At 48.8% G+C, this 14,881-nt stretch overlaps 1 protein-coding gene across 1 annotated transcript in view; it reads left to right on the top strand.

The window, feature by feature from the left end:
• Positions 1 to 14,881, top strand: part of cnksr1 (connector enhancer of kinase suppressor of Ras 1) — a 166,012-nt gene that overhangs the window by 117,802 nt on the left and 33,329 nt on the right. Inside the window, exon 13 of the mRNA XM_072501005.1 lies at positions 11,434 to 11,464. Within this exon, the coding sequence (XP_072357106.1) occupies positions 11,434 to 11,464 (31 nt within the window). The remainder of the gene's footprint in view (positions 1 to 11,433; positions 11,465 to 14,881) is intronic.

Below are 14,881 nucleotides of genomic sequence, written 5' to 3'. Positions count from 1 at the left end.
TTTGGATACTGTCGGGGGGGATAGCCTATCAGGGGAAAACAGCAGCAGCCAGAGCAGTGGCACCACGGCTGGCTCTGATGTTCAGAAGGGAGGGTCAAAGCGCAGAAGAGTAATAGTTATAGGGGACTCTATAGTCAGGGGCACAGATAGGCGCTTCTGTGGACGTGAAAGAGACTCCAGGATGGTATGTTGCCTCCCTGGTGCCAGGGTCCAGGATGTCTCCGAACGGGTAGAGGGAATCCTGAAGGGGGAGGGCAAACAGGCAGAGGTCGTTGTACATATTGGTACTAACGACATAGGCAGGAAGGGGCATGAGGTCCTGCAGCAGGAGTTCAGGGAGCTAGGCAGAAAGTTAAAAGACAGGACCTCGAGGGTTGTAATCTCGGGATTACTCCCTGTGCCACGTGCCAGTGAGGCTAGAAATAGGAAGATAGAGCAGACAAACACGTGGCTAAACAGCTGGTGTAGGAGGGAGGGTTTCTGTTATCTGGACCACTGGGAGCTCTTCCGGGGCAGGTGTGACCTGTATAAGATGGACGGGTTGCATCTAAACCGGAGAGGCATAAATATCCTGGCCGCGAGATTTGCTAGTGTCACACGGGAGGGTTTAAACTAGTATGGCAGGGGGGTGGGCACGGGAGCAATAGGTCAGAAGGTGAGAGCATTGAGGGAGAACTAGGGAATAGGGACAGTGTGGCTCTGAGGCAGAGCAGACGGGGAGAAGTTGATGAACACAGCGGGTCTGGTGGCCTGAAGTGCATATGTTTTAATGCAAGGAGCATTACGGGTAAGGCAGATGAACTTAGAGCTTGGATTACTACTTGGAACTATGATGTTGTTGCCATTACAGAGACCTGGTTGAGGGAAGGGCAGGATTGGCAGCTAAACGTTCCAGGATTTAGATGTTTCAGGCGGGATAGAGGGGGATGTAAAAGGGGAGGCGGAGTTGCGCTACTTGTTCAGGAGAGTATCACAGCTATACAGCGAGAGGACACCTCAGAGGGCAGTGAGGCTATATGGGTAGAGATCAGGAATAAGAAGGGTGCAGTCACAATGTTGGGGGTATACTACAGGCCTCCCAACAGCCAGCGGGATATAGAGGAGCAGATAGGTAGACAGATTTTGGAAAAGAGTAAAAACAACAGGGTTGTGGTGATGGGAGACTTCAACTTCCCCAATATTGACTGGGACTCACTTAGTGCCAGGGGCTTAGACGGGGCAGAGTTTGTAAGGAGCATCCAGGAGGGCTTCTTAAAACAATATGTAAACAGTCCAACTAGGGAAGGGGCGGTACTGGACCTGGTATTGGGGAATGAGCCCGGCCAGGTGGTAGATGTTTCAGTAGGGGAGCATTTCGGTAACAGTGACCACAATTCAGTAAGTTTTAAAGTACTGGTGGACAAGGATAAGAGTGGTCCGAGGATGAATGTGCTAAATTGGGGGAAGGCTAATTATAACAATATTAGGCGGGAACTGAAGAACATAGATTGGGGGCGGATGTTTGAGGGCAAATCAACATCTGACATGTGGGAGGCTTTCAAGTGTCAGTTGAAAGGAATACAGGACAGGCATATTCCTGTGAGGAAGAAAGATAAATACGGCAATTTTCGGGAACCTTGGATGACGAGTGATATTGTAGGCCTCGTCAAAAAGAAAAAGGAGGCATTTGTCAGGGCTAAAAGGCTGGGAACAGACGAAGCCTGTGTGGCATATAAGGAAAGTAGGAAGGAACTTAAGCAAGGAGTCAGGAGGGCTAGAAGGGGTCATGAAAAGTCATTGGCAAATAGGGTTAAGGAAAATCCCAAGGCTTTTTACACTTACATAAAAAGCAAGAGGGTAGCCAGGGAAAGGGTTGGCCCACTGAAGGATAGGCAAGGGAATCTATGTGTGGAGCCAGAGGAAATGGGCGAGGTACTAAATGAATACTTTGCATCAGTATTCACCAAGGAGAAGGAATTGGTAGATGTTGAGTCTGGAGAAGGGGGTGTAGATAGCCTGGGTCACATTGTGATCCAAAAAGACGAGGTGTTGGGTGTCTTAAAAAATATTAAGGTAGATAAGTCCCCAGGGCCGGATGGGATCTACCCCAGAATACTGAAGGAGGCTGGAGAGGAAATTGCTGAGGCCTTGACAGAAATCTTTGGATCCTCGCTGTCTTCAGGGGATGTCCCGGAGGACTGGAGAATAGCCAATGTTGTTCCTCTGTTTAAGAAGGGTGGCAGGGATAATCCCGGGAACTACAGGCCGGTGAGCCTTACTTCAGTGGTAGGGAAATTACTGGAGAGAATTCTTCGAGACAGGATCTACTCCCATTTGGAAGCAAATGGACGTATTAGTGAGAGGCAGCACGGTTTTGTGAAGGGGAGGTCGTGTCTCACTAACTTGATAGAGTTTTTCGAGGAGGTCACTAAGATGATTGATGCAGGTAGGGCAGTAGATGTTGTCTATATGGACTTCAGTAAGGCCTTTGACAAGGTCCCTCATGGTAGACTAGTACAAAAGGTGAAGTCACACGGGATCAGGGGTGAACTGGCAAGGTGGATACAGAACTGGCTAGGCCATAGAAGGCAGAGGGTAGCAATGGAGGGATGCTTTTCTAATTGGAGGGCTGTGACCAGTGGTGTTCCACAGGGATCAGTGCTGGGACCTTTGCTCTTTGTAGTATATATAAATGATTTGGAGGAAAATGTAACTGGTCTGATTAGTAAGTTTGCAGACGACACAAAGGTTGGTGGAATTGCGGATAGCGATGAGGACTGTCTGAGGATACAGCAGGATTTAGATTGTCTGGAGACTTGGGCGGAGAGATGGCAGATGGAGTTTAACCTGGACAAATGTGAGGTAATGCATTTTGGAAGGGCTAATGCAGGTAGGGAATATACAGTGAATGGTAGAACCCTCAAGAGTATTGAAAGTCAAAGAGATCTAGGAGTACAGGTCCACAGATCACTGAAAGGGGCTACACAGGTGGAGAAGGTAGTCAAGAAGGCATACGGCATGCTTGCCTTCATTGGCCGGGGCATTGAGTATAAGAATTGGCAAGTCATGTTGCAGCTGTATAGAACCTTAGTTAGGCCACACTTGGAGTATAGTGTTCAATTCTGGTCGCCACACTACCAGAAGGATGTGGAGGCTTTAGAGAGGGTGCAGAAGAGATTTACCAGAATGTTGCCTGGTATGGAGGGCATAAGCTATGAGGAGCGATTGAATAAACTCGGTTTGTTCTCACTGGAACGAAGGAGGTTAAGGGGCGACCTGATAGAGGTATACAAAATTATGAGGGGCATAGACAGAGTGGATAGTCAGAGGCTTTTCCCCAGGGTAGAGGGGTCAATTACTAGGGGGCATAGGTTTAAGGTGAGAGGGGCAAAGTTTAGAGTAGATGTACGAGGCAAGTTTTTTACGCAGAGGGTAGTGGGTGCCTGGAACTCACTACCGGAGGAGGTAGTGGAGGCAGGGACGATAGGGACATTTAAGGGGCATCTTGACAAATATATGAATAGGATGGGAATAGAAGGATACGGACCCAGGAAGTGTAGAAGATTGTAGTTTAGTCGGGCAGTATGGTCGGCACGGGCTTGGAGGGCCGAAGGGCCTGTTCCTGTGCTGTACATTTCTTTGTTCTTTGTACACATGGACTCCTGGAATACCTTCCAAAATGTGCTCCATTGCCCTGTGAAAGATTTCAATTACGGATATTATCCCAAAAGGCATTAGAAGAAAACAAGCGCCCAAATGGAGTGTTAAACGTACAATACTTTGTACTATCTTCATCCAATTTGAGTGCCAAAAACCCTGTGACGCATCCAGTTTACTAAAGCACGTTGCACCTGACATTTTGCTCATTATTTCTTCACGTTTTGGTGTTGGATAGTGTTCTCGCTTGATGTTGTTATGAGGTCTTTAGGATCCATGCATATTCTTAAATCTTATTGCGTTTCTTAACATGCACCATTGAATTTACCCAATCTGTTGGTTCTTAGATTTTCTTAATAACCCCCAGATTCATCATTCTATCAAGTTCAGCTTTCAACCGAACCTTTAATGGTGCTGGTACTCTCCTAGGAGCATGTTTTACGGGTTGCGCATTATCCTTTAGTTGAATTCAGTAAGTAAATGGCAAGACACTGAAACCTTGAAAAATCTCCGTAAATGCACCTATCCACTGTGTGCATTCAAAGCAGTCAGCACTATATACTGTCTCGACTAACTGAATTGATTCACAAGCTTCCACACCTAGTAACGATTCACGATCTGAGGCTACAACTGAAAATTTCCCTTTATGGAATTCTATCTTTGACTTGAACTTCAAGCTCACACACTCCTAAAGAATGAATCCTTTGACCATTGTAATCTTTTAAAAATACTACTCTATTCAAAATCTTGGGCTTGATTCTCATCACTTCAATATCCTTAATACTGATGAGATTCACTCTCGCTCCTATGTCGAGTTTGACATTTATAAACATTTGGGGTGGGATTCTCTGAAAATGGGGCTTTACAATAGAACATTACAGCGCAGTACAGGCCCTTCGGCCCTCGATGTTGCGCCGACCTGTGAAACCACTCTAAAGCCCATCTACACTATTCCCTTATCATCCATATGTCTATCCAATGACCATTTAACTGTCCTTAATGTTGGCGAGTCCACTACTGTTGCAGGCAGGGCATTCCACGCCCTTACTACTCTCTGAGTAAATAACCTTCCTCTGACATCTGTCCTATATCTATCTCCCCTCAATTTAAAGCTATGTCCCCCTCGTGCTAGCTATCACCATCCGAGGAAAAAGGCTCTCACTGTCCACCCTATCTAATCCTCTGATCATCTTGTATGCCTCAATTAAGTCACCTCTTAATCTTCTTCTCTCTAACGAAAACAGCCTCAAGTCCCTCAGCCTTTCCTCATAAGATCTTCCCTCCATACCAGGCAACATCCTGGTAAATCTCCTCTGCACCCTTTCCAATGCTTCCACATCCTTCCTATAATGCGGCGACCAGAACTGCACGCAATACTCCAAATGCGGCCGCACCAGAGTTTTGTACAGCTGCAACATGACCTCATGGCCCCGAAACTCAATCCCTCTACCAATACAAGCTAACACACCGTACGCCTTCTTAACAGCCCTATCAACCTGGGTGGCAACTTTCAGGGATCTATGTACATGGACACCGAGATCTCTCTGCTCATCCACACTACCAAGAATCTTACCATTAGCCCAGTACTCTGTATTCCTGTTACTCCTTCCAACACTTTTCTGCATTAAACCCCATTTGCCACTTCTCAGCCCAGCTCCGCAGCTTTCCTATATCCCTCTGTAACCTGCAACATCCTTCCGCACTGTCCACAACTCCACCGACTTTAGTGTCATCCGCAAATGTACTTACCCATCCTTCTACAGCCTCCTCCAGGTCATTTATAAAAATAACAAACAGCAGTGGCCCCAAAACAGATCCTTGTGGTACACCACTTGTAAGTGAACTCCAGGCTGAACATTTCCCATCAACCACCACCCTCTGTCTTCTTACAGCTAGCCAATTTCTGATCCAAACCGCTAAATCACCCTCAATCCCATGCCTACGTAATTTCTGCAATACCATACCGTGGGGAAACTTAAAAAACGCATTACTGAAATCCATATATACCACATCAACTGCTTTACCCTCGTCCACCTGTTTGGCCACCTTCTCAAAGAACTCAATAAGGTTTGTGAAGCACGACCTACCCTTCACAAAACCGTGTTGACTATCCCTAATCAAATTATTCATTTCTAGATGATTATAAATCCTATCTCTTATAATCCTTTCCAAGACTTTGCTCACAACAGAAGTAAGGCTCACTGGTCTATCGTTACCGGGGTTGTCTCTACTCTCCTTCTTGAACAAGGGGACAACATTAGCTATCCTCCAGTCTTCTGGCACTATTCCTGGAGACAATGACGACATAAAGATCAGGCTCTGCAATCTCCTCCCTAGCTTCCCAGAGAATCCTAGGATAAATCTCATCCGGCCCAGGGGACTTATCTATTTTCACACTTTCCAGAATTGCTAACACCTCCTCCTTATGAACCTCAATCCCGTCTAGTCTAGTAGCCTGTATCTCAGTATTCTCCTCGACAACATTGTCTTTTTCCTGTGTGAATACTGATGAAAAATATTCATTTACCACCTCTCCTATCTCCTCGGACTCCACGCACAACTTCCCACTACTGTCCTTGACTGGCCCTACTCTTACCCTAGTCATTCTTTTATTCCTGACATACCTACAGAAAGGTTTAGGATTTTCCTTGATCCTACCTGCCAAAGACTTCTCATGTCCCCTCCTGGCTCTTCTTAGCTCTCTCTTTAGGTCCTTCCTGGCTAACTTGTAACTCTCAAGCGCCCTAACTGAACCTTCACGTCTCATCTTTACATAAACCTCCTTCTTCCTCTTGACAAGTGATTCAACTACTTTAGTAAACCACGGTTCCCTCGCTCGACCACTTCCTCCCTGCCTGACAGGACAGGTACATACTTATCAAGAACACGCAGTAGCGGTTCCTTGAACAAGCTCCACATTTCAATTGTGTCCATCCCCTGCAGTTTCCTTCCCCTAACTATGCATCCTACGTCTTGTCTAATCGCATCATAATTGCCTTTCCCCCAGCTATAACTCTTGCCCTGCAGTATATACCTATCCCTTTCTGTCATAATATACACCAGTATATCATGGTGCAGACACACACTGATGGACACACAATGGGAACAATCAACACACACAACACCGCAGCCAATCACCAGTGAGAGCACGCGCACTATAAAGACAGGGGGCATCAGAGTTCCCGCTCATTCGAGTTGCAGCTAGCTAGGAGGACAGAGCTCACAGCCTGCAACACAGACATTCACCATGTGCTGAGTGCATCGACTGGTTAGGACAAGGCAAAGGTCTTTAGTTAAAGCTGGTATCGTGTTAACCCACAGTCTGAGTAAGTTTAAACAGTTAATGATTCAATAAAATAGTGTTGCACTATTTCAAGTGTTGGTGACCTGTATGTAATCCAGAACACCCAACACATCACTTTCCATCGCTAAAGTAAACGTAACCGAATTGTGGTCACTATCACTAAAGTGCTCACCTACCTCCAAATCTAACACCTGTCCTGGTTCATTACCCAGTACCAAATCCAATGTGGCCTCGCCTCTTGTTGGCCTATCTACATACTGTGTCAGGAAACCCTCCTGCACACATTGGACAAAAACTGACCCATCTAAGGTACTCGAACTATAGCGTTTCCAGTCAATATTTGGAAAGTTAAAGTTCTCATTAACAACTACCCTGTTACTTTCGCTCCTATCCAGAATCAGCTTTGGGGTGGGATTCTCTGAAAATGGGGCTATGTCCCCACGCCGGCGGGAAAACCGGCGCCAACCACACCGGCGTCAACAGCCCCCGAAAGTGAAGAATTCTCCAAATTCTCAGGGGCTAGGTTGACGCCGGAGTGGTTGGCGCCGCTCCAGCTGGTGCCGAAGGGCCGGCGCGAGTTCGCGCATGCATGGAATGGCCGGCGTGATCTTGCGTATGTGCGGACCGGACAGCATATTTCCGCCTATGCGTGGGGCTTCCCTTCTCCGCACCGGCTCCCGGGCAATATGGCGGAGCCTACAGGGGCCCGGCGCGGAAGAAAGAAGGCCCCCCACTGAACCAGCCCGCCCGCAGATCGGTAGGCCCCGATCGCGGGCCAGGCCACTGTGGGGGGGCCCCCCCAGGACCGCCCCCGCACACTTACCTGCCAGGTCCCGCCGTGCACGAGGTGAGTAATTCACGCCGGCGGGACTGGGCAAAACTTTATGCCCACCTGGCCCAGAGAATCGCCAGGGGGGCGGGGGGGGGGGGGCGCTGTCTACGGCCCCCAACCGGCGTGGTGGGAATCCTGCCGGCCCCTGAAAAACAGCGCCGGAAAAAAGGGCAGCTGGCGGCGTGGCGGGATTCGCGCCTCCCCCCGGAGATTCTCCGCCCCGGCGCAGGAGAATCCAGGCCTTGATTTATGAGTAAAGAAACTGCCCAGTTATCTTTATTTACAGTACATACTTCATTATTACTACTTCTTATGTTCATCGAAGACATTTCATTTTGCTTGGCTATGTTGACCCTGTCTTCATTAGTAACGACATCAATGAAGAATGTATCTTCTAAATTAATTTCTTAAACAGTATTTATAGATTGTTGTGAGTCGACGTTTTTGTTGGATATACTGCTTAGCAATTGGTTTTTGCCTTTGCACAAATTTTCCCAAGGCAGGACATTGCTTCTCTAAGTGTTTATTTCCACACCGCTTACACAAAATGGTGGAGTCTGGCAATTGCTTAAAATGGCCACTGCTGGTGAGACCACCTTTCCTTTTTGGGCACGTGACAAAATTTATGGCGTCGGCTTCATTCCCGATTTTTGCGCCTAAACTCCTCATGTTTAACATGTTGATTTGCTACGCAGCTAAACCGCTGGCATGGCAAATTTTTATTGCAACTTTGAGCTGGAGCTCATTCTCCCTCAAATTGTGGGAGAGCTTTTCCTGATGAGACACAGAGAGAGCATCATTAGCCACACGCGTGGTACAGTGGTGGGAGAGGGGATTTGATGGCTGGGGAGGGAGTTGGAGAGTGGATGCTCCCTTGGGGGGGAGGGGGTGTGTGCGTTGGTGTCTACTCACTCGTGCTGCCTGATGTAGGTCATTGACCTTCTTCCTGCACTGCTGGCCAGTCCTCTTGGTCATATTGTTGGAATTAATGTCTGCCACCACCTCATCCCAGGCAGCACTGGCTGCCCTGTGGCTCACCCTCTAGAACCCACGGGGAAACAGGACATCCCTCCTGGTCTCCACCGAGTCCAGGAGCCTCCCCAGGTCATCCCCCCCAAATCTTGGCGCTAGTCTCCTCTGCGCCATTATTGCGAGCTGGCTGGGGTTCACTGAGCAAGTGCAGTTTAAATCTTGCTCGACTTTGTAGCGGGGGGCTGGCAAATGTGGGCCCGGTGAATCAGATGGCAAGCCGTTATTTACGGTGGAAAGCCCGTGAGGCCTCGTTAAATGGACCAATTAATGTTGAATTGCGTTGCTGGTTTCGCTGGGCCGGGCGCCGGGAAGCTTGCGGCAATTCCTGCTCGCTACCACGCTGGGAAATTATTCTGGAGAATCGAGCCCAATTTAAAAGACAACATTGGTATAACGTAGTATTAACATCAAATACTCCCAGGTCAGCAGGTGTTCACTGATGATTATAGTGTTCAGTTCCATTCAGTTTCTCAGACAACAAAACAGTCTGTACCCGGATGTGCTATGACCAGGACAACATCCAGCCTTGGGCTGATAAATCGCAAGTAGCATTCATCGGTGTCGGGCAATGATCATCTCCAACGAGTGAGAATCTGCTTGTGTTCTCTCAACATTAGAATTGTTGAATCCTCCACCACCAACATCCTGGAAGTCACTATTGAGTGGTTTGTATTTGTCTGTTCAATTGGGAAGCACCAACATCCGCACAGAGGACAGAACCACAAGTAATTTACAGTCCTCCAAGTTACGTCAGGAGACTTGTGAGGAGATAGCTAATTAATGCTCTTGTTTACCTATAATTCTTTAAAATAAATTTAGAGTACACAATTATTATTATTTTTCCAATGAAGGGGCAATTTAGCATGGCCAATTCACCGACCCTGCACATCTTTGGGTTGTGGGGGTGAGACCCAATGTGCAAACTCCACATGGACAGTGACCCGGGGCTGGAATTGAACCCTGGTCCTTGGCTAACCACTGTGCCACCGTGCTGCCGTACTTACCTAAAATTCTTCAGCTTCAGATAGTTCAGTATTGTCTGCAGATTGTGGATAATTATTTCTCCGCATTGATGTGTTGGGTGTTCTGGATCCGTGGAACACATACAGGCCACCAACACTTAAAATAGTGCAACACTATTTTATTAAGTTAGAAACTGTTGAACATACTTTCACTGTGGGTTAACACGATGTTAGATTAAACTAAAGACCTATGCCTGTCCAAACCAGTCTATGCACTCAGCACATGGTGAGGACCTGTGCTGTAAGCTCTGTCCTTGTAGGAGGCTGTATCCCGAATGGGCGGGAACTCTGATGCTCCCTGCCTTTATAGTGAGTGTGCTCAACTGGTGATTGGCTGCGGTGTTGTGTGTGTTGATTGGTCTTGCTGTGTGTCCATCAGTGTGTGTGTGTATCTGCACCATGATATACTGGTGTATATTATGACACGCATAACAAACGAGTTCTGACATCATGAGGCAGAAATGGGGATTAAAGGATAAAGGGATCAGCAGAATTAACAAAAGCAGATTTAGGACATTAACAAGGTGCTCAAGCTATTGTGAGTTTCAGCCATGTTAATTCTGTTTGGTTAGTATTCCCAAACTTCTTGTACAAAGATGTCACTCTGTACGTTTAAATCAAAAATCTATAGAAATGGGCAGACAAACCCAAACCACTGCATAAAATTGTAGCATTGAGAGAGTGTATTTTTAAGGAGGAATTCTGATGGTGAAATATTTAAAATGAAGCTGATTAAACAGGAAGCCTGGGGCTGTGGAGCACAATACAAAAACATATTGAACAAAAGATCCAGTGATTCTCCTCATTTAGTTGTGAGTGTTTGTGCACAGAGTAAAGTATCTAGTGTGAGTACTGCTTTTGGAGATCCGAAATTGATTATTAAAAGACAATTCAGATAAATTTTTAACATTGCACAGATGCTGCTTTTTATTTGTTTGGTGCCGGGAGTCTGATTTTTAAAAAGGTAACAAGTAACATTGAGCAAGATAGATTAAAGAGACAAGAAAGAAAATTACATCAAGCCAAAGGGAGTAATTGATAATAGTCCAAAGTTGATAGGGATGGGGGTTCTTGATGTGAAACAGAGTCAGTCACCAAAAGTTCAATCCAAAGCTTGAGGGAAGATACCAGTTTCCTAATCTGAGATAGGTGCAAGCACTTCAGTGCCAGTCTGAATTCTTGTGTGCGGTTAAGGTGGTGACTGGATTAAGGTTCAGAGATTTAGTTACAAGGTCCTGGTTGCCAGCAAAAATTGCTGCTCGTGGATATTCCATTCATGCTCCTTACTGGCTATACATCGTACCTTTTTTATTAATTACTTTAAAACTGTGAATTTAACTGCTTCCCACTGTATTGATGCCCTTGTGACTGACATCTCACTGTGTTGATACCACTGTAACTGAATCACTCTCTCAGATGTGCACATCTGAGACTGTGGTAGGAGAGAATTGTGTATGCCGTGGATTCGTGAGAGCACTGGAGAGCCAGTGCAGCACAGGACGTGCAGCACCCTGTGGCTTTATTTCCTGTTTGCCAATGTATTGTAACCATGGTTGGTGTAACTGTTTTGAAGTGTTTAATAACTCACCATTTTGTTACCTTTTCAGGTGAAATTACGGAACAGGCGTAAGAAAAAAGGTGAGTTCAGGTCTGTTGTCTGAAACCTTTACCTCCCAGATATTTCTCCCATTGCATTCATTCCAGAGTTCGAATTCAGAGCCCGAGCTGAGGCCGGTCAACGAGGTCAACGCCAGGGTGAGTCGCTCACAGAATATCTTCGTGAATTGAGGGTACTCGCCCGCAGTTGTAACTGCCGGGCGGTCTCTTCATCGGAGCATTCGGAGCTAATGATTCGGGACACTTATGTGGCTGGAGTCCGGTCCAGCTATATCCGGCAGCGCCTCCTCGAAAAAAGGGCTCTCGACCTCGAGGCGACAGTGAAGCTGGCTACCTCATTAGAAGTGGCTTTCCAGAGCCTCGAGGCCTTCCCGTCCGATCACGCGGCATCCTCGGGGACGTCAGAGGCGAAGCCATCACCCGACCCAAACGTACCTCACGCCTGCGCTACGCGGCTGCCGGCCAGCTCCGGAGGACCTTGCTGTTATTTCTGTGGGCAGGGAGAGCATCCCCGGCAGCGCTGCCCAGCACGCAGCGCTGCGTGTAATGAGTGCGGCAAGAAAGGCCATTTTGCGAAGGTATGTCTGAGCCGCTCTAAAGCCCCAAAATCAAAAGCCTGTCAGGGCCGGCCTGAGGCTCACAGACCTCGCAACGTGGCATCGTTCCTGCCTGGACCGCCCCCTTCTGATGCGTCATCCGTGGGGGCCGCCATCTTGGCCACCGTCATCGACGCGGCCTGCCACGTGCGACCCGTGGGGGCCGCCATCTTGGCCGACATCGTCGACGCCGCCATGTTGTGATCATGCTACTGCCACAGATAGTCCTTCGCATTACCTCAGCTCGGTCAAGTTTGACCAATCCCGGCCTTACAATCTGCGAAATTCTACGATGGCCGTCAAACTCAACGGGCAGGAGGGTAGCATTGTGGATAGCGCAATTGCTTCACAGCTCCATGGTCCCAGGTTCGATTCCGGCTTGGGTCATTGTCTGTGCGGAGTCTGCACGTCCTCCCCGTGTCTGTGTGGGTTTCCTCCGGGTGCTCCGGTTTCCTCCCACAGTCCAAAGATGTGCGGGTTAGGTGAATTGGCCAATGATAAATTGCCCTTAATGTCCAAATTGCCCTTGGTGTTGGGTGGAGGTGTTGAGTTTGGGTATGGTGCTCTTTCCAAGAGCCGGTGCAGACTCAAAGGGCCGAATGGCCTCCTTCTGCACTGTAAATTCAATGATAATCTATGATTAATCTAGGACAAAGGTTCGGCACAACATCGTGGGCCGAAGGGCCTGTTCTGTGCTGTATTTTCTATGTTCTATGTCCTGTCTCTTTGACTCCGGGAGCACAGATAGTTTCGTCCACCCGGATATGGTAAGGCGCTGCTCCCTCCGGGTCCTCCCTGTCTCGCAGACTATATCCCTCGCCTCCGGTTCGCACTCCGTGCAGATCCAGGGGTATTGCGTCGCAAACCTGTCAATACAAGGCGTGGAGTACACTAACTTTAAGCTCTAGGTCCTTCCTCATCTCTGCACTCCCCTCCTGCTCGGGCTAGATTTCCAGTGCAACCTTAGAAGCCTAACTCTAAAATTCGGGGGACCCCTGCCCCCTCTCACGATCTGCAGCCTCGCGACCCTGAAGGTCGCCCCTCCCTCGCTCTTCGCGAACCTCACCCCAGACTGTAAGCCCGTCGCCACCCGGAGCAGACGGTACAGTGCTCAGGACAGGGCCTTCATCAGTTCAGAGGTTCAGAGGCTCCTGGAGGAAGGGATCATCGAGGCTAGTAACAGCTCCTGGAGAGCGCAAGTGGTGGTCGTCAGGACCGGGGAGAAGAACCGGATGGTAGTCGACTACAGTCAGACGATTAACCGGTACACGCTGCTCGATGCGTACCCCCTCCCCCGCATATCTGACATGGTCAATCAGATTGCGCAGTATCGAGTCTTCTCTACGGTAGACTTGAAGTCCGCGTACCACCAGCTCCCTATCCGGCCAGAAGATCGCCAGTACACTGCCTTCAAGGCAGATGGCCACCTCTTCCATTTCCTCCAGGCCCTTTTGGCGTCACCAACGGGGTTTCGGTCTTCCAACGAACAATGGACCGAATGGTGGACCAGTACGGGCACCGGGCCACGTTCCCGTACTTGGATAATGTCACCATCTGCGGCCATGACCTGCAGGACCATGACGCAAACCTAGACAAATTCTTCCGCACCGGCCGACTCCTTAATTTAACCTACAAAAAGGAGAAATGCGTTTTCCGCACAACCCGGCTAGCCATCCTCGGCTATGTAATGGAAAACGGTGTCCTAGGGCCCGACCCCGACCGCATGCGCCCCCTTCTCCAGCTCTCCCTTCCCCACTGCCCCAAGGCCCTGAAACGATGCCTGGGGTTTTTCTCATATTATGCCCAGTGGGTCCCCAACTATGCGGACAAGGCCCGCCCACTCATTAAGTCCACCATTTTTCCCCTGACGGCTGAGGCCCGCTTGGCTTTCAACCGCATCAGAGCCGACATTGCCAAGGCCACGATGCACGTTGTAGATGAATCCCTTCAGTTCCAGGTGGAGAGCGATGCGTCTGACTTTGCCCTGGCCGCTACCCTCAACCAGGCAGGAAGGCCAGTCGCCTTTATTTCCCGTACCCTCCATGATTCCGAGATTCGACACTCCTCCGTCGAGAAGGAGGCACAAGCCATTGTGGAAGCTGTGCGACACTGGAGGCATTACCTGGCCGGCAGGAGATTTACTCTCCTCACAGACCAACGGTCAGTTGCCTTCATGTTTAATAACACACAGCAGGGCAAGATTAAGAACGACAAGATTTTGCGGTGGAGAATCGAGCTCTCCACCTATAACTACGACATCTTGTATTGCCCTGGGAAGCTCAATGAGCCCCCAGATGCCCTGTCCCGCGGTATATGCGCCAGCGTGCAGACAGACCGGTTACGGGCCATCCACAACGACCTCTGACACGCTTCTTCACTTCGTCAAGGCCTACAACCTGTCCTACTGCACTGAGGTTGTCAGGGCTGTGACCGGGGATTGCCAAATCTGTGCGGAGTGCAAGCCGCACTTCTATCGGACGGACAAGGCTCACCTGGTGAAGGCCTCCCATCCATTTGAACGCCTCAGCATGGGCTTCAAAGGGCCACTCACATCCACTGACCTTAATGAAATGAAATGAAAATCGCTTATTGTCACGAGTAGGCTTCAATGAAGTTACTGTGAAAAGCCCCTAGTCGCCACATTCCGCGCCTGTTCAGGGAGGCTGGTACGGGAATTGAACCGTGCTGCTGGCCTGCCTAGGTCTGCTTTAAAAGCCAGCGATTTAGCCCAGTGAGCTAAACCAGCCCCAGCCGTTGTTCAGTACTCCCGTTTCCCGTTTGCAATGCCTTGTCCTGATATGTGCTCTGCCACTGTCATCAAGGCCCTGCGCAGCATTTTCTC

Source organism: Scyliorhinus torazame, chromosome 1, assembly GCF_047496885.1.
Source record: "Scyliorhinus torazame isolate Kashiwa2021f chromosome 1, sScyTor2.1, whole genome shotgun sequence".
NCBI lineage: Eukaryota > Metazoa > Chordata > Chondrichthyes > Carcharhiniformes > Scyliorhinidae > Scyliorhinus > Scyliorhinus torazame.
This window is presented reverse-complemented; position numbering and strand designations above follow the sequence as displayed.